This window comes from Lepisma saccharinum, chromosome 4 (assembly GCF_977018435.1).
Source record: "Lepisma saccharinum chromosome 4, izLepSacc3.1, whole genome shotgun sequence".
NCBI lineage: Eukaryota > Metazoa > Arthropoda > Insecta > Zygentoma > Lepismatidae > Lepisma > Lepisma saccharinum.
The window spans coordinates 68,864,396-68,891,947 of record NC_139232.1 but is presented as its reverse complement, the minus strand read 5'-3'; the positions used below and the strand labels follow the sequence as shown (position 1 = coordinate 68,891,947).

At 35.5% G+C, this 27,552-nt stretch overlaps 1 protein-coding gene across 3 annotated transcripts in view; it reads right to left on the bottom strand.

Moving 5' to 3' along the window:
- Positions 1-246: 246 nt before the first annotated feature.
- Epac (Exchange protein directly activated by cAMP) overlaps positions 247-27,552 on the bottom strand; it is a 666,691-nt gene continuing 639,385 nt past the window's right edge. For all 3 annotated transcript variants that reach the window (XM_083120690.1, XM_083120691.1, XM_083120689.1), the window contains 11 exons: positions 26,110-26,289; positions 24,315-24,509; positions 22,805-22,943; positions 14,628-14,862; positions 12,264-12,410; positions 9,601-9,701; positions 8,853-8,984; positions 8,007-8,185; positions 3,624-3,853; positions 2,572-2,691; positions 247-1,863 (listed from right to left, as the gene is read on the bottom strand). In XM_083120690.1, coding sequence (XP_082976816.1) covers positions 1,739-1,863; positions 2,572-2,691; positions 3,624-3,853; positions 8,007-8,185; positions 8,853-8,984; positions 9,601-9,701; positions 12,264-12,410; positions 14,628-14,862; positions 22,805-22,943; positions 24,315-24,509; positions 26,110-26,289 — 1,783 coding nt within the window. In that variant the 3' untranslated portion in view covers positions 247-1,738. The remainder of the gene's footprint in view (positions 1,864-2,571; positions 2,692-3,623; positions 3,854-8,006; positions 8,186-8,852; positions 8,985-9,600; positions 9,702-12,263; positions 12,411-14,627; positions 14,863-22,804; positions 22,944-24,314; positions 24,510-26,109; positions 26,290-27,552) is intronic.

Here is a 27,552-nt window from a genome sequence, read left to right as displayed (position 1 = left end):
GTATTTAGAAAGTCCCAAAAGATAATTTAAGAAAAGTGGATACTTGCTGTAGTGACATAATGTTCTTTTGGAATTTGATACTCCATTAAATATTTGTCGAAAAATAAAAATTTAATTCTCTTATTTTTATTCCATAAAGTAAGATCTTCAATTGAGTATTAACCACTCTGTTCAGTGAAGCTTTAAAACTTAAATCACATAAAATATAAGCTGAACCTATTCTGTGATTTGACACCACATTATATATATATATATATTACAATATTATAATATAAACATTTCATGAAGATTGGATTTGATTTAATTTAATTCATTTGGACTTTGTAACATCGTTCGCACTATGTTCTCAATTAGGTCAAGGATTTAAATTGCTCAACATTTGAAACTTTAAATAGCACTTGAAGCAAAGGCCTACAACAATGTAAAATAATGTAGAAAGAGCTAATTTTAATAACAGAGATAAAATGGATTTAGTATTTTTGTGCTATGGATTTCTTTCATCTTTGCATGATAGAGATCATATCATAAAATGTTAATCAGATTTAGTGTGGTATAAAAGTATTATTTTTATTCACTGAATATTCATTGAAAAAGTATGACTGCTACATTTTCATGTTATTTTTGCCCCTTATTATGTCAACCATAATGCATTAAAAATTTAGCAATCGATATGTATTTATTTTATTAGGTACTGTGTTGCGATTGTCTGTAGCATACTTGTATGTAAAAGTGACATGATAAAAAGCAGAAAAACTGGAGAATTGAACACAATTTAGTTTAGAAATGCACCTAAAAATTACAGGAAGAATATCAATCCAATGAAGTAAAAATTCTTAAAGCTTTAATGGATAGTAGCATAGAAATTGCTGTTCAAAATATGAAGATCTTTTAATTCTAAATTGCTCACTTTGCACTTCCACAGTGTTTTGTGCTTTGAGCATCTTATTCAGCAGCTTGCCTTCTCCATGTTAATATGAGGTTTTGAATGTTATTTGCTGCTCTCATAAAGGACTGCATTCAAATTTCCATGTGGAGATTAAAATGTATGCACATTAAGTTCCACGAGTTTCTTGGCCTCTGGTACTTGAAAATATGTTACCTTAGAATATTAATTTCAGATATTTTATTTTGATATGAACAATATTTAAAAAATATTGTTTTGTATGTACCCTGTGCATATTATCACACTTAACCCTTGCTCTGGCAAGCAGTAAATACACTTATTCTCATATTATGTATTGATAACAATTTGAAAAACAAATGACTGCACTTTTGATAAAACTGTGGCCTTCTCATTTACGATACTTCTTGACTAGGTCTTGTTCGCTGAAGAAATTTATTGGGCAGGTATTAAATATAGTAACCACACATTTCTGGTAGTGAAAGTAATTGACTCAAATTGACAATTGGGATTGCATCGTACCAGAACACGAGATCAATATCTTAGTCACCTATGTGTGCAAAATAGTGTCAAGAAAATACCATGAATTTTGATATTGCTTATCCACAATAATTGTGGGATTCTGGAAGATATTAGGACTCCGTTTTTATCCCAATCGGTTTCCATCGTGCTTGTAGATCTTTCCCTACACTGGACAGAACGTCGTAAAACAGCATTACTGGGAATCAGGGAGCAGCTTTGTCCTGATTTGAGACCCGAGACTGGAGTTGCTCCATCTTTGGTGGCCAGGAGAACACAACGACAACAAAATTAACCAGCTTGGCATAATTGATGTTGCTAGGATCTGCGTGGTTCCAGCTTCTGTGAGAGATTTGTTAACACTCGCTGGTTGTCAATGATACGAAGACATCTGATGTATGAACGAACTTCTGCTTCACTCTTTGGAGTTGGGGGATCCAAAACTGAAACAGAACATTCGGTTACAAAAAATTGAAAATACTTACAAATTAGTTACATTATGTTTGCATAATTCCAAGGCAGATGTCATTTATTTAAATCTCTCTTTCCTTATTTTACGATCATATACTAGGTAAAAAAAAATAAATGAATTTGGCCATCTCTACTTCACATCACTGTATGAACAGTTATTATCAATGTAGGTTCCCTCCCCCCCACTCCATAGTTGACAGACTGACCCTGACGTTTGGCAAGTCTTGCCATGACTACGTAAAAATGTCACGTTTCACCACTGGCTAAGAATGCCATGAAACGAAAAAGTTTGAGAACCCCTGGCTTATGGAATCTGTAATTTTTTCTATAAAACTTGGACAGGTACTGAAACAGTTGGTACTCATCCATGTACATTAGTAATCAGGGAGCTTAATTTGTAAGAAAACCCTGGTTGTTGCCTTCGCCATCAAGGTGTCTTGAAATTTATTCTTGGTAGAGGCACATTGCACAGCGCTTTAGATCTCACTTTAAACTGTAGCTCTGGTTGTGAGTAGCCTATCTGAACATAAAGTGGGTTTAGAAGAAACTTGGCCTTAGGATATAAGTAATGAAGAAACAAATGAATGGACACACGCATACACACACATACAAAACAAGATTGGTGGCAACAAATAGTGATTAAGTTTAAAGAGAAATGCTATATAATGTACACAACTTACCAAGCTGTCTACTTCGACAGTATCGAATAGTACGCATTGTTTGTGCTAACATGTGCATTTTCTCAAAGTTGACTAGACCATCCAAAGACGTTTTGTTTCCTTCATGCGTGAAGGTCATGTCTGGAAGGAAAATGTAAAAAATTATAAATAGTATTTTTTCCACTATATTACTTTTCTTAGTAAGAAGTAGTGTTTCAAAATATAAGTATTCACTTATGTGCAGAATTTAACTCTAATCTGTTATTGTTTATAATAGGGCCACTGCAAATGTAATTTTCATTACCATTATATTTGGAATCAAACACTTTAATGGAGTGCATTGAATGATATGTGATATGGCCACCGAAACTTCTTGGTTTGAATCTTAGTCAGGGAGTGGATACTTCTTTGTGTTTATTTTTTCCCTCTAATCATGATTCATCCTCATTAAGTCTAACATAAAGAAGCAGAAGAGAAAGTTGAATGTCTAGAAATAAAAATAAGTCCAAGACCTTGTTGCTAAAGTAGGTTTTAACTTGCAATACAGAAAATTTAATATGCTGAAAATCATTATGTAAGTTGTTGCCAAAAATTTGAAATGAGATTACCCACTGTAACTTCATTTTCTACCACATTTTGTCACAAAATAATGCACAATTATATACAAAATGTGACAAAGTTTTAAACACAAAATTTATAGTTTATTTCCCAACTAAATACTTATTTGAGTATGAATTATCTTCAAGCTTAGCTAAATGATTGCAATAAAATTGAAAAAGGAAAATTGAAAAATAACCTTCTTTAAAAGGAAATAAGTTAAAGTTGTATTTCAAGTAAGTCATGATTGTGATCATGCCTATTGCATTGAAAGTTTGTTATTTTGTATAATAAATGTAAAATTTTGCAGTTAAAATTTTATTCTCCATATTAACACCCCACATATGAATCAAGAATATTAAAATTGGCTTGAGTATAACAAGCTCAACTTGCAAACTATTTTTTTGCCTTTACAGAGTAACTTGTTAGTTTGTCTATTATATTCTAGCCTTTTGCTTACAATTTGAGCTACATACCTTTGAGAAGCAATGGCATGAAAGGGATCACAGGCGGCTGGAGTTTTCCCACTGATATCCTGTATGATCTGTGGTTTCTTGATGGGTCAATTAAGCTCTCGAATTCTGTGTACATTTTCCTGAATTTCGAGGGCAGCTTTTCCCATGTTAGTGAGAGCCTACTAATCGCTACGTTACTCAGTCCCATCACGATTGCAAAGAAAGCATTCAGATTTTGATATTCTTTGCAGCTAGGGAGAAAACAGTGATATATATATTACTAATAAGTCTTGAAGTTTTCCTGGTGAAAAACTAAGATTCTCTTGGGCTATCGACCAGGTGAGTTCTGAAAATATTTCCGAGCTTTTAAGAGCTAATGTCACTCTTGTCTTCAAGGTACAAGCGTTCTATCACTCTGATGATGAGAGTGACATTACCTCTTGAGAGTTCTGGAAGCTTTCCAGAACTCACCTGGTCGGTAGCCATAGAGAATCTGCTCATATATATTAGTTTTAAATTTTAACCAAGTACTAAGCATATTTTTTGGACTCCGTTGAGTCTCATAATTTAGATTCCAATAAATTTGCTCGAAGTACGTACATTTACATGTGCTAGTTAGGGTTAACTACATATTACAACAAAATTGTAAACAAAATTCATAATTTGTGCATGCACAAAACTAGTGTTTGGAAGTAACTAGTTACAATGTAACCAGTTACTTTTAAAATCAAGTAGCTGTAACTGTAGCAGTTACTTTTTCAGCAGAAGTAACATTTCAACAGTTACTTTACGGCACTTAAATTGCTATGTAAGTGTCATAAATATTGGCAATTTAGGGCTTAAAGTGAGCCAGAACTATTTCTGCTGCAACATTGAACATCCACTTTATTTACTTAATACACTACACAAAAGTCCATCCTAATTCTTTCAAACAACAGATAAAGAGGAAGTTCTTGTATTAAATTTGTCACCAGGTCAGGCCCATATCTAGAATTGATCTCGGGGGGGGCTTTGAAAACAAAGTCCAATTTTCAAAAGTTTATCCTTATTAAATGAAGGTATATTATAAAGAAGCCACCCTGTGAAATAACCTTCTAGAGAAGAGAATCTTCTAAATACTTGCCACTACTGTATACTTCTTCTTACAAATAAGATAAAGGAATGTATTAGCTGTTGTTCATGTTCTGTGAATTTATCCTTCACCAAAGTTGAGTAAAATAATATCTGCTGTCTACATTTTCACTCTTCACTGCAAACAAATTACGGAAAATAGTTTTGTCTAATGTCAAGGGGGATGAAGGTAGTGCCAGGGGGGCTCCCCCTGGCCCCTGCCTGGCTACAGGCCTGCACCAGGTGCCAGGCATTTCAGGGTGAGGTTTATCCTATGTTTCATCTTTAGTTTTGGTAGTCCTCAATGTCCAAGGCATATGTGAACTCGATGGTACTGGTACTGTAAATTAAACTAAAGAACCCAATAGCAAGCAAGTGCGCAGAAGAATGACATGATTTACCTCAATTCCTGATAATTTCCAGTTGGAATTCGCTTATTTACAATTGATTATTCAGTATTCGTGGATATTTAGAAAAAAAATAGATATATTTTGATAAGTGCTATTCGTTTAAGACGTAAATGATCAGGAAGACCCCAGCCATTATTCTCGCTTGTTTATATACTCGTCTCAGGGAGAACTGAAGGGATAAGTTTAAAATGTCAATCTTACCTTAATTGATAATGCATAATTATAGGTTACTACATTATAATTTTCTAGTTCATAAGCACTTGAAATTTTACAATTAATTTATTTCTGTCACAGTTTTTATACTTATCAAACTTCCCGTATGAGAATATAATTTCATAACTTTGCAAGTTCTTGAAAACTTATTTTATAAAACCGTAAATATGTAGCTTCCTTTTTTGCAACAGTATGGCCTTTGTTTATTTTTCTTTGTGGACTGACAATGGTAAAAAGATTAACAAACTAAAAATAAATATTCAATCAGTCTTTCTTCTCATGATACATATAGGGCATAGAAAACTGATTAATTCGTACTTGAATTGTGATTGTCCAAGATTTTCAGGGGAGGGGAGGAGGGAGTGAATGGTTTTCTGCAGTGTTTGGAAAGTTACTTTTAAAAGTAACTACAGGTACAGTTACTTGTACTCCAAAGTAACTATAAGTTAATTTTACTGTTACTTTCTGCTGGAAATTTACAACAAATTTGAAACAAATTACACGCATTTGACAGTTTCCTATAAAATGGTATTTGATACAAATCAATGGCGCTGCTTAAATACATACTATATAGCTTATACAGTACACATACAGATGAATAAATTAGTTGTTTTAATTGTAAACACCAGGCACTGGCTCATCTCGCATACCTTTTGTGCTCTATATATTATGTAATGTTCTCTGCATGCTTTACACCACAATCACAAATGCTAACCGGAATGTTACAGGAAATGCTTCTGTGTAAAGTATTTTGTGCTCTAGCCTATCAAGATGCTACAAGATTTTCAGAACAACTTATAATTTCCATTGGGGGAGGGGGGAATTCTAAAAACTTCTACAGAAACAGCACGAGATAATGATTTTAACCATCTAACATACCCGTTTGTGAGTGTCTGTCTGTCTGTTGGTCGGTCAGACAGTGTCGAACATTGTCGATCGGTCGGACAGTGTCAATCTTTCGGTCTGTCAGACAGTGTCCATCTTTTGGTCTGTGTCGGTTGTTAAGTCTGCCAGACTGAGTTCTGTGTCAGTCTGTTGGTCAATTGATCGGTGTCGGACTGTGTCTGTCGGTCGGTCAGTGTATTTCGGTCACTCTGCGTCGGTCGTTCGTATATATGTGTGTGTGTATTCCTGTCCACTACAGGGGTTGGGGGGGGGTTACCTCAACAATATAAAATGGGAAATGGGGTAGAACTACACTTCGGTTTTGCAAGTCAATTAACTTCAAAAAAGCTTTGTACAAAATATTTTCATCATTTTTTTAATAGTTGACAAAAAATTACCGATGTAAATTGTATCTTGATTAAAAAAGTTCAAGATCACTTTACGAGCAGAACAGCTACAGTGGTTTAACCTTCAGTTTAACCTTCAGTTTAAAGTGGGATTTGACCGGCCAAATCGGTATGTTACATAGTTAAAATCATTATCTCATGTTGTTTCTATAGAAGTTTCTAGAATTCCCCCTCCCCCAATGGAAATTATAACCAGTTCCGAAAATCTTGTAGCATTTTTATAGCCTACAGCAGACAATACTTTGCACAGAAGCATTTCCTATAATATTCCGGTTAGCATTTGTGATTGCGATGTAAAGCATGCAGAGAACATTAGATAATATATAGAGCACAAAAGGTATATTAGTGCCCCCAAAAACTGGTGCGTGTTATGCACAGAATAATTCGGACAGCCAACATGAAACCGTACAAGGTCATTCCATGATTTTGTGACACTTGCATTGATTTTTCATGTTTACGGAACCCTATCATGTTATATATCGTTGTAAAACTTTAATTCTGTAGTTACTGAATATGACAATAGTATTCCATTCAAGATGGCGACACTAATGTGCAATGCGGTTGAAATAAGCTCATCACAAAATGAAGGATCGTTCTGATTTTTATGGTACTTTGGATGAAAGAAAAGATAAGGAAAAAGGAATTAATAATTAAAATATCTTACTGGCCAAGTAATATGACACATATGGAGTGTGTAAATGTCATAATGGAAGAAATCTTCTGCTGCTAACTGGTAGTTTGAGGATCCTGAATGTGGCTTACATTAGTCATGACAAATGTATATATTTTGAAGTTTTGTTTAGAAAAAGTAGAGGAAATGAGTAAAACCAGTATAAAAGTTTAAAGGTCATGTCCCACAATTTTTCACTTTGTAATGTAATGTTCTGCGACACCAAGAAAAGCAGTGTTGTTCTGGTGGAATTCGAGCATACACCTCTCGTCACATGGGATGCATATCAGTGGTATTTGTTGGGCAAAGAATAACAGAAAGTAACTTCCTGAGCACTGCAAATCCATAGCATAATTTTGATCCCACTTTCTACTATTACAGAATAAACTAGGTGGTTAAAGAGTGAAACCTTTGGGATGCTAAACACAGTGGAGTGAGAGGGGGGAGGTGGCATGGGTTGGTGACTTATTGTTTAAACAAGAGGATATTCTCCTCTTGCTCACATAATAACAGCTTTTTGATCTACAACTAAGAAAGCTATTTCTTGAGCCTGGATTGTACTGCACATTATACACACATAAATATGGTATTAATCAGTGCAAGCATTACATATCTTCCACTTAAGAATTAAATGCCATAAGTTTAATCTAAACATAGTTGCATATTCTCATATACAGAGACTTTTGAAAGTAAAAATTTGTGTACTTACTATGCAGCCAACTTGATAAACTTTCTGAGTAACTGCACTCGCTTGCTTAAGTTCGGCGTCAAGCAAAGCTCTGTTACTATCCAGAATTGGATTTCATTAAATCGGCGAAGGAACACATCCAGGTTTGCTGTGATCTTCCGGAAATGGTGACGTCCAAATGTATGGTATATCAATTCATACTGATAAAAAAGTAGTAATTTCTGCTGTTACTTAAAAACTATAACAATACATTTTTGTCAGTCAATTTTAAAAATGTCACATACACAACCACTATAGAATTATAATTCTGAAAATTGCATATTTTTTTTAGAGAAAATTAAAATTTGCTCTTTAATAATATGTGATCTTATTTTGAATGGCAGAGTTCAGGTATTAGCATTTTTTTACCTAATTTTTTGTAGCCTACATTTATAGTTTCATCACTACTTTATCAATAACTATTTCTAGTACTATTAGGGGTTAACACAAATACAAATGAGCAAGAAATACACATAACCATTCAACCAAAACACTGACATTCACAGCCTGACCAATCCTGCCATCTATGGGTTGTATGTATAGTTTAGCCAGGAAAGGCTGTTCTGAGTGATTATAACCTACCCTATCAGAATACTGAAACAACTTGCATTAATTTAGTATGTATATTCTCTGTGAAAAGTCATTTTAACAACTGCTAACCAGCCACATTTCAAAATGGTAGACTCTTTGTGTTTTTGAATGAAATTAACTTGTACTTATCAGTAAATACTGTTAAATGTGCTCTTACTGGTGCAGTGTTTAGATAATAAATGCATATGTTTGTTGGTCAATAACTGTGGTGTAGACATTGATCATTGAAGCTCTTACCTCATGAACACATAGGAATAAATTCCAGTCAAACTCTGTTATGTGGTAGGCTAATTCTTTTGTACTAAACATTTCCAGATCAACATCTCTGAAGTCAGTTCCTGATGCTGCTTCTTGTTCTGGTAGAGGAGTCTGAAAGATACACAAAATTATTTCTTTAAACCTAAGGACGGGGAATACTGGAAAAGTCCAATTTGTACTCATCCAAGAATTTGTAGATGGCCGGTATTTGTTTTAAAGCTCTTAAGAACTTCCTACTTTCATACTGTACATTACCTGCAAGTTATGTAAAGGCAAGTTTTGTAGCAAAATTTCGGTACTTTACAAATATATCCTAAAGGTAAAAAGGTAAAAGTTCCCCTGTGCTTAGCACCACGCCATGAAGGTGTATAGGGGGTGTGGGGGTAACACCCCATACTTTCTTGATCCGGTCGTGAGTGGGGGTGATGTGATCAGCATCACGCCCCTGACCGCCTTTACCCCCCAGGGTTTCCCCCAGGTACCCATGTCCCGGATTTGAACCAGCCGGGGATCGAACCCGGGACCTTTAGTATGGTAGTCAGACGCGTTACCGACTAAGCCACCGTGGCCAACAAATATATCCTATGACAATATTGGGCATTTAAAAAGTAATCAAATCTATTCCTATGGTTTGCAGAACACAAGGGGAGCAAAACATATATTATTGTTACAAACAAAACTACAGTACAAACTAAAGTATTTATGATCAAGAAGAGTTAAAGCTTACCAAAGCATCAAGGTGCTCTCTTGGTGATACGAATATTCGTCCATTTAAGCTCAGACCTGTTGCGATGCTTACTTCTCCATCCTTGAATACAATACGCTCACCTATTTTGCCCAAGAAAAGAAGAGAAAAAAACACAAAATATTCATTGAATTCATTTTTTTGTCATCAGGTCAAATATACCCTATGTAACCAAATTGGAAGAAGGTTTTGTGTAGTGATGACAGTCACGGTACATAATCTGGCAGTCGGATGGGTGTCTGTGGACCTGGCAGATGACTGTCGGACGGTATTCTCCAGTGTGTGTTGAGTCGACAGTGACATTTGGTGGCAGGGGGATCCTGGTTTGCACTTGGGCCCTTAGTTTTTGTGATGGATCGATGACCTCTGGTACGACATTTTAGACAATAACATGCTTCCCACGCTGTGTCAGCAGTTTTGAATAGGCCCTTCTCTGTTGCTCCTGCCGGGACAGCAAGGTTAATTGTGTCGTGGTTTGAAGAAAATCAGGTGGAATGCATAAGTGGCCTGCCCAAACCCCTGACTTGAATCCATTGATTGATTGATTTCGTTTATTTTACTTCGCGTTTTGTGCCTCTTGGCTAATTTGCGAAGATGGGGATGAGTGATGAAATGATGAAATTGATGAATGGACATTCACAAACAACCAAGCCCGACCGGGATTCGAACCCGGGACCCTTGGCATCGCAGCGCGATATGCTAACCACTCGGCCACAGGGTCGGGCCTGACTTGAATCCAATTGAACTTCTTTGTGATGAGCTGGAGCATTAGTCCAGGTGCCAAATGGAAAAGCTTGACGTGAGGTATGAATAAAATGTTTTCACTGATTTTGAAAGCTTATGTTATGTACATTTGTCAGATCCGATTGATGTCACTTTGTCAACCTTGAGCAACTTGAGTAATTCAAGATGGCGTCCAATATGGCAGACTTTCCAGTTAATAACCTATATCTCGGTAACCAATGGTCGAAAACAGAATTATTTTTTTAGTCAGAATTTTTTTTTTTAGTGTTGATCCTCATTAGATGGACTACGCAAAAGATTTCTGTTTAGTTTTTCGCTAATATCAGTGGTTTTACCGTAATTTAAAAAATAATCTTCAAAATACATATTTTTTTTAGCACTTTTTGAAGTTTTTGCCTTTTAAGTTTTGAATAAACTAAATGACAGGAAATTGTTTTGAATAAAAGTGGTAGCACCAATTCATTACCTTTACAACAATATAAGACTTAATGCATTTGAATGAAAAATACGCTAAAACGTATGTCCCAAAATGGAAGATAGCTGCCAGCCTGTAATAAAGATGCACTTTCTGGCACTAAGGTAAAAAGGTAAAGTGTTCCCCTGTGCATAGCACCGCGCCATGAAGGCGTATAGGGGGTGTGGCACTAAGTCCCGAATCATTGACTTTTTGATAAAAGCACGAGACTTTGTAGAATTAATTGTTCTATCATTAAAGATATTTTCATGAATTGATTGAATTGTTGTTTTTAAGTTCACTTTATGCACAGAAAGGCTAATCGGGATTGGACTTACAGTTTAAAGTGGGATCCGAACCACTATGTGCCTCGACCGGGTATCAAACCTGGGACCCCTTGATTACAAGGCGAGGACGCACCACTGCGCCACCGGGAAGGCCCTAAAGATATTTTCAGTCGAGTAACCAATCAATATCTGCACTCCGACGGCCGCCATCTTGAAAATAATCTGCCATATTGGATATGTTTTGATTTTATATATCTTGGGAACGGTGTCCCCTATCAACGTCTGGTTTTCTCAGAAATGTTCCTTATAGTGTATACTTTCATAATAAATTAATACTAAATATATTTTTGAAAAGTAAGAAATAGAAGTTTAGCAGAAATACTACAAAACATATTATGAAAATAACTGCAAGTTGACGTTTATGCAGCACCTTGTGAGCGTGGGATGTTCAGCTTTCGTGATGCTGGATAAAAATTCACTATATTTTGATTACATAGTTACAGACATGATACTTCATATGTAACTTTTGATTGAGAATTTATCACGTTCTGTTTGTAATACGTATTCATACAATTCTTTATTGTTTTTAATATCTTCACACATGCTCCCACATACATACACACGGCCTCCAGGTTCGATACCAGATGGAGGCTCATAATGGGGTTCGGATCCCACTTTAAACTGTAGGTCCAGTCTCAATTAGCGTTACTATGCATAAAGTGGACTTAAAAAACCAAATCAATCAATCAAATAATGTTCAAAGTTATACATTGGGCCCCTTATAGGAGGGGGGGGGGGTCTTTCCCAGTTTTGATGCCCCTGATCACAAGTAGACCTACAGTTTTAAAGTGGGAACTGAACTCGCTATATACTTCATCTGGGGTCTGAAAGGAGGACCCCTTGATTACAGGAGTTAACTACTATGCTACTGGAGGAAGCTGGCTTAGATTGTGGATGGTCGTTCTGGCTGAAGATACCTTGGACAACAAGAACCAAACACAAGCTATGCACAGTTTATCATCACGACTAAATACTGATGCCTTCTCAAAATGCTAGATAGCTTTAGATTTCAATTTTAAAATCATTCTATATTTGACATTTTGTGAAGACAGAGAAACAACAAACTTTTTACATATATTATATGTACACTTATATATTACCTGATGACTTGACTTCCACAAGAACCAGATCGTCATGTTTCAGTCCTAGTTTGTCCGCTGCACTGTGCTTGATGGTTTCTGCTGTGGTACATACAGGGAACCTCAACGTGCAATACGTGTGGTCAGCACAATAGACTCGAAAGATCACTGAAATGAACATAAAAGTAATGAAGACTAACAACTAGTACATTGTAAACTAATTTTAAAATTATTAAATTGTATATAATAAATACATGACAGAATGTATACAAAGTAGTATACAGGGTGTCCGGATTGTAACTGACAGTTTTTAACAGATTTTTTTAAACAAAGTATTGCATAAGTAATAGTAAATTTGTGAGGTTGGTTCAGGAAATTTTCATACATGTACAAGTAGCAGTGGCAGTGCTAGTGTTGCTCAATCAAAAATGGCGTCAGTACAGAAAAAAGCCTGCGTAGCCCACGATAGCAGGAAGGATAGCAGGAAGCTGGGAATTCTAAGGTCCACTGTTCACGAAGTCGTATACAAGGTTCAGTTGTTGCACGAAATTAAGTCAGATGACAAGCCAAAAAGACATTATTGTTTTTATTATTATTTAATTTGATTTTACTGCTGAAAAACAGCGTACATGCCTAATACAGCAGTTTGTGATGACACATGACATATACAAAATATTACAATTTAAAAAAAAGTGTACTATATGAAAAAAATATAGTGAGAAGACCAATTTTGTTTAAATAAAGAAAAATTAAAATTAAAAAGTACAACGTAATCACATATGTTAAAAAAACACGTTAAAAGTAAAATTACACATAGTATTATCATAATAAAAGGTTACTAGGCTCCAGTTGATTATGACGATATTGGGATATAAGAAAATTAAAATATCTATTATGTCTAAAATAAGAAGTGACAGAAATTGCAGAGCAGTTGGTTTGGAATACATAATGACCTGTCTTTAGTGTAATTTTAGATAATAAATATGGTACATCAATTAATTAATTTGAAAATGTAATTGTAATCATTAATATTTCTTCTTTCCAAGAGACACGAAATATTAAGTTTGTCTAACAAATTATATTCCTAATAAAACCTAAAAAGTCTGAATTTAAAATATAAAAATATTATTATTACATGCAAAACTCGAAGTTGTTGTACTTTATTCCAAAATAGGCCTTACATACACAGTGAGTAACTGAATTAACAATAATAGTGTGTTTGAATTCGACCATTTGTTAATTAAGTGGCCGATTTTCTTTCTAGCTTTTCTTGCAATTTCATATACATGATCTTTAAAATCAAGCCTCATGTCTAAAACGACACCCAAATCTTTAATAATAACTTCAACTCTTTTAACTACACCCATGAGTCTAATTTATAATTATAACTACACCACTGAATTTTCCTTGTAAAGGTGATAATAAAGGATTTCTCTGTATTCATTACAAGTTGATTATTAGCCACCAAGTTACTGACTGCATTAAGATCAGATTGCAACTGAACATGTCTATCATCAGTGTCTATTTCAGTGTATATCTTGATATCATCAGCATAAAATATATATTTAGCATGCTTGATTTGCCATTGACATTCTGCAGAAGATTGATGTTACCCCTCTAGACTTCTTTCTCTGGGGGTACATCAAAGACATGGTGTATTCTGGCCAACAGTTAAATGATCTGCAAGAACTGCAGAACCGTATTCGGAATGCTCTTGCCTCTGTAACCCCTCAGATGCTACAGAACACGTGGAGGGAGATTGTTTACAGGCTGGACATTCTCTGTGCAACAACTGTAACTGTTTCCAATAAAAGTTGGTTGTTTGCCTTCAAAATATAGGATTTTGTTTCTAGCTACTCCTTACCATATTAAAATAACACACTTTTAAAAACTGTCAGTCCCACTCCAGACACCCTGTATAGTAGGGTAGGTGTACATTCATGATCAAAAAAATGTTAAGAAATGCCTTTGAAATACAGAAACATCCTAGATGTAAAGAGTTTGATTTTAGCTCAAATTATTATAAATTACAAAGCTCTTCTTATAACAGTTTTGGTACGTGCGCTATGTGAAATTCAGTACAAAATATGTTGGAAGTGAAACTGCTAGTTATTGAGGGGGACAAGAATTTTGAAACTGGGGAGGCTGAAGGAATTTCTTGGACAGTTAAACATGACTTGAATGATACATTTCGGCAAATCTAATAAGTTGCTTTTTGAAATCGTGATCTTGTGTCTAGAATTGTTATTGAATTAAAAAAAGTGAACAAAGCAGGATATTCTTGCAAATTGGACACTATACCTTTAATTATGGCTTACTTGCACTGAATAAACTTTATTTTCACATTGTATGAAATGCACTGTAATTTTCAATAATAATACTTACTGTCGTCAAGAGGGCGAATTGTTGTTCTTCCTCCTATTTCTTCATGATCTTTCGCTTTAGCACCAAACAAGCTGATAGGTTGGCCATTTGGCGGTAACTTCCACTTTTGCCCAGATGTTGCTTCCTTCTCTTCCACATATCTTCGGAGTTGAGACATCACCTGATGCATGAGACCCGCTTCCTCGCGTAGAGAGCTCCATTTGGCACAGTCTGACTCGACTTCATTGGCAAGATCCTGGTTAAGAATGAAGTATTTTGTTTTGGTTATTACACAAAGTTTATTGGAATAGTAATACACAAACAGGATTTCACATCTTAAAGCCCACAGAAGCTATAGTAAACAGGATAAGAAAACAACTCGTGTAAAATTAAGATCAGAAAAATAAATCTACACCCTCCGTCTGGAATCTGTGAAGCAAGGCCATGCATAATGCTGCAAACTGTTGGTAGCTGCAGCCACGTGCATTTATTGGTGGAGCCCTCTTGAGTCACTATTTGCCCAGCCTTGTTTTAGTTTGCTTGTTCCAGAGATTTCCGGAACAGTGTGTAACAAAAAAAAATGAAATAAAGTTTCCAATTTTTTAAGAGAGATCTATTACTTCATTTTGTAACAAAATTTCAATATATATGCACTTTGACTTTCATTCAACTTATTGTACACAACATAAAAATGACCTTACTTCTAGTAATAACACAGATTGCATTATTCTTATTTTGCATTGCTTCTCTGTCCCTTTAGGTAAGTTGATTTTGATTGATTTACTTTATTTTACTTTGCTTTTCTGCCATTTTTGGCTAATCACGTGTTGAGGATAGGATGAAATGGATGACGAGACAATGAAAACCATTTAGGGGCAGTGGTACAAGAGAAATCCAGCATAGAATTATCCTTGCTGCAGGCACCAGAGCCTCGTTAGCCTGCAAAGTGCAGTCCAGGGTGTACTACATAGAAGAGAGGTTGAGATTTGGGTGTGTCTAGAAAGAGTCGCATCAGGCCTCCCGCACTGGTGCAAAAATCCAAATAAGGTTAATTTCGGAATTCATTTGTTCGTGCATGAATTAACCAGCTACCAGTTGGCACCACCATCGATATTAAATCCTAATTTTCTCATTAAAAATTTAGTTTATGTATCTATTAATCAATGATGATCACTTGTACGTGATTTTGTATTTTATTAAATGCCTTTCCCTTCTTAAACATGTATAAGAAAAATCGTATTTTTAAAGTCACTAAATAGTTCTACATGACGTAACATCGTTCCATATGATCTGTCATGGACGTACACTAACTATTTTAATAAGGATGTAGAAGAACAAAAAATAAAAACAATGGCTTATTGTGCAGATTTTTATTGTAAAAACTGTCAGAAGAGGAATCCAGAGCTGTGTTCGTGTTCTGTCATATCCTGAAAGGTTAGTTATTTATGAATTCTGTTCGCTCTTTATGTAAAAATAATTTCCATAAAGTTAGTTTCCACGGAGAATAATTCCTAGCATGTCTTCGTATTCTGTATTTTGCTTCATTTAAGTAAAAGGACATGTGTTAAAAAAAACGTCTGAAAGATTAAAGGTTCGATTTTGTAACTTAATATTATTTATAAGTTACACAGGAGGATAGGAAGCCAACGAGAATAGTAGGAATGACTTGAAGTTTGTTTGAAGTTCGGAAAAGCTCATTTGTGCATGTTATAATGCAGAAAGTTGCAAGTTATCGCGCTCCTATTCGCTTCTGCATGAAGTTTATTTCTTCTAGCATTTAAAACTTTGTCAACATGTACAGGAGATGAAAAAAAGCGTGTAAATATTAAAGCAATGAAACCTAAGGTAACGGTTCCTATCGTTCTATGATTTTTTTAAAAAATCTCTTAGCAGGAAGACTAATTATCGCAGAATATTAGCAATCATTGTCGCACGAAATTTGAACCTTTCTTAAAGTAATTAGCACTCTTTGGATTTTTTTTAAAAAATATTTATGTTGAAAAAACAACTTAAAAATTACCTTACGCAAGCTTCCCAAGGACAATGTATTTTCCATTGACAAGGGACTGTAAGTATCGTAGACTAGTGGGAATTAATGTAGAAGTAAATCTGAAACTTAGTAAAATGAATTTAGGTAATTTATTTATAATGCTAAGAGAACCAAACGTGGCCTGCCTAACCTAACTACGAAAGCATACATTGAACCAAATCATAAGTAATCACTAGTTTTGGAAACGAAATGAGTGTAACTAACCTACATGTGCAATATATGCAAAATATTTTACGAACATTTACACATGTGTTACTGTAAAGAAAAATCCTTTCTCACTGGTGCCACGGAAGGAAGTTTTTGTGTTTCAAATCGCATTTTAATCTATCTGCTTTAATCCAACCCTACATAATTATGGATGTTACTCCTATTATTAATAATAATATATTTTGTTGATGGAATCATCTAATTATACCTGTAGTTAATATTATTGCTGTAATAGCTCTTGTTGTTGGTCATGGGCTTTGATCTACTAGATGGTATGGGTGATTTTGATTTGTTGACATATTTCCTGTCCTGGTATCTTCTTCAGAAATATGTTGTGTCATAACATTTTTCTTGAAAGCACTCCCGGGAATAGATTCCATGATCCATTTAATGACAAAAATTGCATTGTTAGCCAGTTGTAGGTTAGGCAGTAAGCTTCAGGGACTCTTTCTAAAAGATAATCTGGTAAAACTTTGCTTCATATGTTAGGAAGTTTAGTGCAATATCTATAATATTTTTTTTTATTTGCATTACCACACACTGTATGGTGCCATAAGAAGTAGTTACGATGAGAAATAATGTGAAAATTGAGTAAAAATAAATCAATTGAATGGTGACAAGCTCATAAGGTTTTTGCGCAATTGTTGAAGGAGCTATCATAGAATGGACCCTTATACATTTGACAATAATTTATTCAACAGATGCAGATAGTGATCTAATGCATATTCATTTTCAGTAACTTTTCTTTGTGTTGACATGCTTTGACCTTAGCTCACTAACAACTCTTGCATCTTGGAATTTATCTTTTTTGAGTGACATAAAATGCAGAATGCTTTGTCTTGCATAGTTATATGTTTCTAAAATAATTTTTCGTCTTTTATTTTTCTCGTAGAGCTGAGATATAGTTGGAGAAAATATGGCGAAAGGACTTAAGGCACAAAACATACAAAAGTTATAGAGTTTGTGGAGACAATTTTTCAGAGAAAATGTTTATGAATTCTAATAGAAATAAGTTAGTGCATGATGCATACCCAGATGTAGAACCAAGTAAGTATATTGCATTTCTTATGGAATAACATTGTCATCAGTTATGTGGCTCATGCATAAGAAATTGTATTTTCCCTTTTCTGCATTAAAAAAATATGTGCTTTAGACATAAATTTTGCTTAAAGTACATAACACCTAACAACACGATACATTCATTGCTTGAGGATGTTTTAAACAAATGTATTTAATGTTTCACTAAATATTCCAAGCAGGATGGATGAAAAAGATATGATTTTCAGCTAAACAGTCCTGTAAAATATTTGAAAAGTTTGATTAAAGGAAATAAAATGCACATATTTTTCTGTTTGAGACTGTACATATGTGAACCTACTATGGAAATGTGTGTTGAGTGTGTTAACGATGCTTTAATAATTTCAGTAACTTTTATTCCAGTGAAAGTCTGTAGGACCTCAAAGAGATTATCATACCTTATGCAAAATATATTAATTACTAGTGATTCAATAAATATATATATACCTGAATAACAACGTATTTGTTTATTTTCCCTTACATTTGTTATTAGCAATAGAATATAATGTTTTACATTTCCACAGTATGAGTATTAAATCATTAAGAGGAAGGAGCTATCATTTTCAGTAACTTACTCTGAAACTGTTCTCTTCTTCTGGAGTATTTCAACATGTAAATTCATTCTTGGTGAAGTATAACATGTCACCATAGTGAGTGTCCGACCAAGAAACCTATCAGTATGACACAATGGTTTGTCTAATGGAATTTCATTAACAATATTATGATAATATTCAATACAGTGGAAATTATTTGATGTAGGGTTTTAAGGATTTCTTATAGTCTTTTACTTTATATTCCATATGTTTAATGCTAACAATATAATTTATATGTGTAATTGGAAGTAAGATGCTTGAAATAAATTTTGGGACTTGTAGGCACAATGACCATATTGGGCCATTCAATGTATGTGAGGAAGAATCCTCTTATCTAATATGCTTACTTGAGTTCGAACTATCTTTTAGGTCTACTTTATGCACAGAAAGGCTAATTTGGTTGAAACTACCGTTTAAAGTGGGATCCGAAACACTATGGGTCTCCACCAGGTATCGAACCCATACCTGAGTTAAAAAATGGGTGTGAAGAGCCCCTTGAGAAAGGTTGAAAGTGAAATATTATAAAGACTTGCAAAGAATATACACAAAACTACAAACTTCCTCAGAGACAGTATAAGAGCCCAGCTCTTCTCAAAAAGGTAATGACATCTTAAAGTGATTTCATTATCTCCCAACCTGGTCAATAATTGGTAAGATCAAAAGTTTGAGGATAGTATAATCTACACATTAGGTAGGAATAAGCCAATCACTTAACATTTACTAGACATGACACATTGGATGGTCTAGCCCTTGCAGAAAAACATCATGAGTGAGACACCTATGTTCAATACGAGGCCAAGTTAAATTTACTTCTTGATGGAAGGGATGATATGAGAAACATGCACCAATGATCGACCTGATAGTGTGAAGCTTGAAAGAATGATTATTTATTAACTCTTTATGTTCACTTTCTTTTAGACTGACTAGAAACATGTGTGACATTATTTAGAAGTAGCAGGGATTTTGTCAATATGGCATCCACTATGAGTGAAATGTTGCTTTTCATTGGTTCATTTGCAAGTGGCATATGTCACATGTCACTTTGGTGTGAAATCTCTCTAAATTGCAAAAAAATACTGTTGGTTTCTTTGTCATCAGCTGGAAATTTGCACATTTCTTTTGTTTTTTAATTAGCTTTAAAAAATTCATGTGCAATATTTATTCTGAATGCATGGATTGTATCATCTTCAGTACTGTATTAAGTATATGAATATAAAAAATACATATCTGTGCAGGATAAGATCTTTCAGTGGTTTATTTTTAATTCCATTGTGTGTGTGTTTAGGAGTGGGGGGCTGGGAGTGTGCTTATCTAGCTTGATCCTACATACTCAATGACTGCTTTGATTTTTATTCTAAGACATTCATATTTCTAGTCCAGATTTTTGTGTAACTATGAAATATGTAATGCCATATGATGAAATTGTAGTCAATATGTAGAGTGGTTCCAGTAAGTAACTTCGAACAAAACTCGCTTGTATGACATACTCCTACTCCCATTCTAGATTAAAAATTAGGGATTTTTGACAAATACTAAAATGAATAAGCATGCAGTGATTAGTTAATAATATATCTTACAAACATTCACACGTTTTTAGAAATGGGTTGAAATTACTCTCATGCAAACCAGAAAAGTGAAATTTTATACAACTTCGATTGATTGATTGATTTGGTGTTTTAAGTCAACTTTATTCACAGTAAGGCCAATCGGAACTGGAACTACAGTTTAAAGTGGGATCTGAACCACTATGCGTCTCCATATAGGTACAACTTCGAGATGGGGTGGTTGCATTCTAGGTTAACTTGTGTAAGGTGTGACCTTTTCTTACTCTATTTTCCTATAACTATTCATTATCACCATCATAGTAGTTTTCACAGAGAAATAGACTGATAGAATTAAAACAATTACAATTTTATTCCAGAAATTATTCTGTTTGATAACTTCCCCAATGAGCTGTGTCACTCATAACTATTATTTTATTCTATTCTCTCATGGCAGATGGCACTGAACTAATTTCTATGTCGTATTGTCCAAAATACTATTTCATCTACAGAACACTGAATGTAAGTTGTGATAGAAATTAACTGTAGTGTAAAATATTTACTTTCATCTACAGCATAACATAACCCATGGTTCTACAGAACAGTTTCTCAACCTATAGGGTGCGACCAACTCCTGGGTCCTGAGGGGACATTTGGTGGGTCGGGAAGTTGGGTTTGAAACTTTGTTAACTGGGTCTTAAAAACCTATTACCTTAAATTACTTAGATATATTGTTTTAACAATTTAAATTCAGGCCGTGTTGTTGTAAAAGAGCAAATATATGATTATAGACTAGGTGCACACCCCTACAAAGTAATTCCGCTTGTTCCCATCTTATGGGTCCCATGAAGTGTAATATCCTTCAAGGTGGGTCCCCAACTGAAAAAGGTTGAGATCCACTGCTCTACAGCCCTGGAAGGTCCTTGGCCTATCAACTGACTGCCAGTCTGCCTCCCACAACCCTACCTAGAGGTGTGGAGATCAACCAGTAATGGGGTGACGTAGGGTCAGCACATCGAACCCTCAGCTGTTATAGGAGATTTCCCAGACTGGGTTACGCTACTCACTTGTAGGTCCCCAATTTTCTTAGGATGGTGGTTAAGTTTGGAAAACAAGTACTGACTGACTATATGTATATATCTTTTATTCCAGTATATTTCATACCTACAAGCCGCCAGCCGATTTGTAATGGTTTCGTTAGATGAATAGCGTTAATGTTCCATCAGTAGTTTTTAATATACATTTTATGATTTATTCTTATTTCCTGAGACAAAATCTTCGAATCCTGTCTTTTGTTTCCCTGGCATTTTCAGCATCAAATCCCCCCCTCTCAGGGTACTCCACTGATATCAATTGCAGAGAAAGTGGATGCATTTGTCTTTCGTTTTATGAGGCCATAGACAGATGAATGGAATTTTCTCCGTTGGTAAATCAGAAGTGTCTACATCTTGCGATTGAATATGGTAGGCCTACACAAGGGAGAAAATTACAGTGACGGCACCAGAAACAGTTGCTGGTATTAAGTATGCTGTATCGTGCAGATTGCCACCCACGTTAAACTGTGCAGCAATTGTTATGAAGAGAAAGTGACAATTTGAGAAATGTTGCAACATGGCTCGAGCGCCCTTTAGAACACTTTGGGTAGCGCAATGATCTGCTCACCCCACCCTTCCATTCCTGCTTTTATTTTCTGCTAATAATTCGGGACATATCTCGTAAGGTCGTATTAATTATTCTATTTAAGTGCATAAAAATGTTCTACAAGGATAAATACCATTGTTCGGTTAATGCAGGGGTCCTGGGTTCGAATCCCTGTTAGAGCTTTCTTTGTGTCATCAATTTTTCATAGCATCGTCGCGATTAGCCTAAAATTGAAAGAATGCGATGCTAAATAAACAACGACGAGGGAGGGGTCAAACGCATTGATCTACGAACAAAATAATCGCCGTAGAGTTTACACAAGATAAAATTGCGATTTGCCCAAAATGTCAGAAAAGCAACGCATAATAGGGAGAATACGACATAAAAATACTTATTACCACAGATAATACGCGGACCATTTTTCATGCACAACGGAATGATTTACGTGCTGGAATTTCAGGAACTTGAAATTATTTTCGTATGTTGTGCTTCTGGGCTACTTATTCTGTATATCTCGTAACTTAGATAAAGAAATCATTCAAACGTAACGTGCATTAACTGAACAATGGTATTTATCCTTGTAGAACATTTTTATGCACTTATATAAAATAATTAATTCGACCTTACGAGATATGTCCCGAATTATTAGCAGAAAATAAAAGCAGGAATGGAAGGGTGGGGTGAGCGGATCATTGCGCTGAGACGCATTCAACTGTCACTGCCAAGAGTAAGATATGATTGGCGGAGAGGTTGCTATGACAACGCTTTACGTTTCGAAACAGCCGTAGGGTGGCTCCACATGTCCGGTTCGGTATACGCACAGATTACAAAGGAGAGATAGGAAGTAAGCGATCTTATTAATCTGTGGTCGCATCCCTTAGGTTATTTGAAATTAAGATTAGATAGAAATGATGAGGAACAGACAGACAGAACTCTAACCTGGAAAGTCCAGTGGCAAGATGTGGCTTATATCACAAAATGAAGTTGGACAGGGCACCATATTAGATAGAACAACACTTGGTCTTAGGAAATGGCTCTGAGCACTTCCAATTATGTTAAAAACAAAGTAAACAATTCTGTCCAGCTTACCTCCATAAAGGAAAGAGCGCTAGGCTCATCAAACACAGGCTTCCTGATGGCCACAACCCATCGATGAACAAACTGCACTACCCGTCGTTTGCAGGCCAAGAGGAATTCCCTGTCCTGGCTTGGAGAATCTATTCTATAGGTAATTTTGTTAAGGAGAAAAAACTTACAGATAAAAAAAAAGATACTACGTGACAAAAATTCCAAGCATGGCAATGATTTCAATGGATCATGAAAATTTTCAAATGTGGGAATAAATATTATTATTCAACACTGCAGTTCGGGCCTTCCTGGTGGGGCACATAGTGGTCGGATCCCACCTTGAACTGTAGGTTCAGTCCCGATTAGCCTTAATGTGCATAAGTGGACTTAAAACACCAACTCAATCAATCAACACTGTAGTTCCATTATCAGGGCATTACAAACAAAAATCCTTGAAATAGTATGTGCTAATCTGATCTGTAGAGACTGATATTATACACTGCAGTTCGGTCTCCCCAATGGTGCAGTGGTAGAGTCGTCGCCTTGTATTCAAGGGGTCCTGGGTTCGATACCTGGTGGAGGTACATGGCACAATGGTTCGGATCCCACTTTAAACTCTAGGTTCAGTCCCAATTAGCTTTACTGTGCATAACGTGGACTTAAAATACCAAATCAATGGTGCAGTGGTTTCATCGTCACCTTGTAATCAAGGGGTTTCGGGTTCAATACCCGGTGGAGGCACATAGTGGTTCGGATCCCACCTTAAACTGTAGGTCCAGTCCCGATTAGCCTTAATGTGCATAAAGTGAACTTAAAACACAGACTCAATCAATCAACACTGTAGTTCCATTATCAGGGCATTACAAACAAAAATCCTTGAAATAGTATGTGCTAATCTGATCTGTAGAGACTGATATTATATGGTACAGTTGTATTTGTATTTTATGTTAGCTAATCACGGCAATGAGAATGAGTGATAATCAGATGAAATCGATGAAGGGATACTCACAAAGAACACTCACATCCTGGCCAGTAGTGAAACCCAGGAACTTTGGTGGCAACATGGAAAGTCTACCACTTTACATGATCAGCCACCAAGCTTGCAGAGCGGTTCTGTTGAAGACAGTATTATTGTTGTTAATCACCATCAGATTGTGACAAATTTGTTAATGCTCTCAATTATTATTGACAAAACCAAATGAACCAAAGAAATGGTTGCATTTGTTGGAGACCTTATTTTATGAAATAAAACAGATGTCCTTGTTTCAAATTTAGTGTAACTCGTGGATATTTCTCTGTCTATCTCTCATTAAAAAAATTTACTCTGCCTATTATCCATCATCTTCACAGTGATTAACCTAGTTAATAGAAAAATATGATAAAGTAACTGGACTAAAATCCAACAAAAATCCGTAACTATGAAACCCAATTATTTTATGTATGCTATAGAACATATACTTCATGCTGAAGTGTTATGCAGAAGCTCACACTTAACATTAGAATAAAAAAAACAAGCCATTTGAAAGGATATTGTCTGCCCAGTTCTGTGACCAACTGGTGTGTCGGCATGAATACAATGTGTGTGAGCAGGAAGTCATCCAGGAATGGGTCAGTGGATGTAGATGGTCCAGGAAGCTCATCCCGGCCAGGGGCAGCTCTTCCATCCAGGCGAGTTTCCAGAAGATGTTCGAGCATTTTCTGTGGTGTTCCAGCCATCACAGTGTACCTGCACAGGAAAACAATAAAGAAATACCAGTGTATCAAATACATAATGTCCTACTTCAGGAGAAGAGGTCTAAGTTTTCTTCTGCATGAGTAAAGAAGATTCAAGCAGCCTGGATTTGGCAATTTTTTTAGATACTCTAGGAATATGTCAATATAACTGCACAAAGCAATCGAACAAAGAAAGATTGAAGTAGAATGGAGAGGTAATTCTAATTTTCCATAAGAAATACATGCGAGTCTATAAGTTTCATCTAGCTTAATAACAAACTTACTTATACATCTGCTTGCAACCGCAGAGATATACATAACCTAGAATTTGCTTTTCACTTTTTTTCCAAATGCTCTATGCATTTTGATAGAATTGAAGCAAAGGTGGTCCTGTGGCTCGCTCTTTAAAGCCTGTATTAATTTATATTAAAAATGAAATATCTTAAAAAATAGATTTCTGAACTCTTGGAGATATTCTAAATCAGAGTTGGGAAGTAACGTAAAGCAAGTAACATTTTACAATCATGGTAATATTACATTACAAAAATTATATTTGTAACTGGAATGATAACCCATTACTTCTAAAGATAATGATCATTACTATACATTACTTTCTTTGCATTAGCTTGAAAAATTCAGAACTCACTAATGTATTCACTAGAACAAGACTAATGAAGAATGGTAATTTTACTTTCTCAGAAACAATTAACATCATGACTAATAACAACGTAAAAAGAAGTAATTTTATGCCTATATGTGTGTGTGTGTATGTGTTGAAGGTGTGACTTATCTATATATGGTTAAGTTGAAATTACTTTGATGCCTGTTTTGTATGACAAAGTAAATTTGATGTAACAGTAACATGTTTCTTTTGATTAATTTCCAACTTTTCTGAAGAGATATATTTTATTACAATTTGGAACATTGTTACAGTTCATTGAAATGAAATATAATTGAAAGTAGTGTTTCTGAAACAAATCGAAATACCCAGTTGATTCATGATCACGGGCCTCACCGGTGGTGAATTTCTTAGGCAACCAACTTTAGAAATTTTAACTTCTTTTGAAGAAAACTGCCAGAAATGCAGAAGGTATGTATTATTATAATTGTCCTATCTAAGTGATGACCATGATGGAAACAATTTCTGAGATCTTAAACTTTCAATTTTGGCCAAAAAGTACAAATTAGGAGCAGTAGTACAAGTTTCTGTCCTGCACTATGGCCGTGCAGTCTGAGGCATCATGCTTTGGGCTCTGGCTAAGGGACACGTGCAGGTTCGAGTCTTCTGGGGGAAGCATAACAACATTTCTTCCGAGATTTCGGCCTGTGTATGGAACCGGTGGCCACCCACCATCATGAGGAAATTGGGGAGCTAACAAGGAGTAGCATAACCCGGTCATGGAAACCTACAACAATGGCTGATGTCCCTCCTCGGGTGAGTGAGAGTGAGTGAGTGAGTAGGATCAGGTGGGAGTGAGGCTGGCAGTCAGTAGGTTGGGTTGTTGCGCCACAGGTTAAGTTCAAGTTTCTTGCTCATAATGCTATCCAACTTTTGAAAGGATCAGCCAAAGTTTATGAGACAAATGTATATAAAACTGCAAATAATAACTCACTTGAACTGAGAGTATGCAACCGCATGTGAGGATGAGATCTTTTCCAGGACCAGAACATCTTGTCCGTGTTCCTTCAACCTAACAGTATTAGCCTCCACGTCACGAAGAATCCTGTTGAAGTTCTCCTTATCCACTCTCAAGAAGTGACAATTGTCTTCACGAAGTACAATAGTTGCTGCCCTGTTGAAAACAAGCACATAAATATCACAATTATCGACATTGTAATATCTATATCTCCCTCCCTATCAGTTTCTCTCTCTCACACACACGCACAGAGAGCGAGTGTGTGAGTAATTTAACCAACTTTAGAGAGTACCAACCACATCTGTCTCCCCTACCAGAATGGGCAATAAAATAGTATTTTGTATACATGGGCATAGTATTACATATAACAGTATCATTAATGTGATTAAATCTACTTCTTTCACCCATGGGTGTAACTTGGGGGGGCCGAATTGAACTTGAGGCATAATTTAGGCAAGGGGGGTCAAAATCAAATAAATTTTTATCACAAAAAGGTAGTGTCCATGGCTAATTTGCTAAATAACTGTTACACAGTTATATTACACACAAATATTACTCTTTGTTATTTTGGTCCTCAGGTCTCAGGAGGTTAACGAAAGTACCATTGGCTTCTAAGATTTAATACACCTGATTTGGGGATGGAGTGCCCCCAAATGCCCTGTCAAGTTACACCTATGCTTCCACCTCTATACAGGGGGGTGCAAAAATATGTACACACACTTTAAGAGATATTATCTATGTATTACTTTTTGAAGTTGAACTGAAAATTATGGTAGCAATGTGTGGTATGGTGTTCACTCAAAAGATAGTATTAATGAAATGAAAGTTAATATCAGGCAGGACACTTAAAGAAAATGGCGGAAGCACGGTTGTTGTTCGAGGAGAAGAGTATTGTGATTGGTTCCAAAACATGATACGAGGATGAGGAATTTGTGGGGGGAAATCGTTTGAGACACATGATGTAGCAGGTATAGAACAATTTTCTCTGTGTGCATGGTTTGTGGATTCTCAAAATAATATCCTCTAAAAATTCTTAAGTTTCACCCTGGATAGTGATATTTCAGCTGAAAGTCTGACATCAGTTCTTCTTGAACAATGTCACAAACTTGGTCTTGACATGAAAAAAATCATAGGTTGAGGTTATATGATAGGAGTGGCAGATTTAATGATGTGCAATCATGAATAAATCAACAATACCCAAAAGAATGCGTGTGCACTGTGCCAGTCATACGGAAAATTTAGCCCAATCTTCAGGCATGTCAAAACTTCGGCATGAGAAACTGTTTTGGTACCCAGCTGGAAATTTTTCCAATTGGTTCCGGTAGCCAATATGAGTTTTTAGACACTATCGGAACTGATTGGTCAATTGTAATGAATTGGTTTCTATTAAAAATTATTTTATTGTTTCCAATATATTGC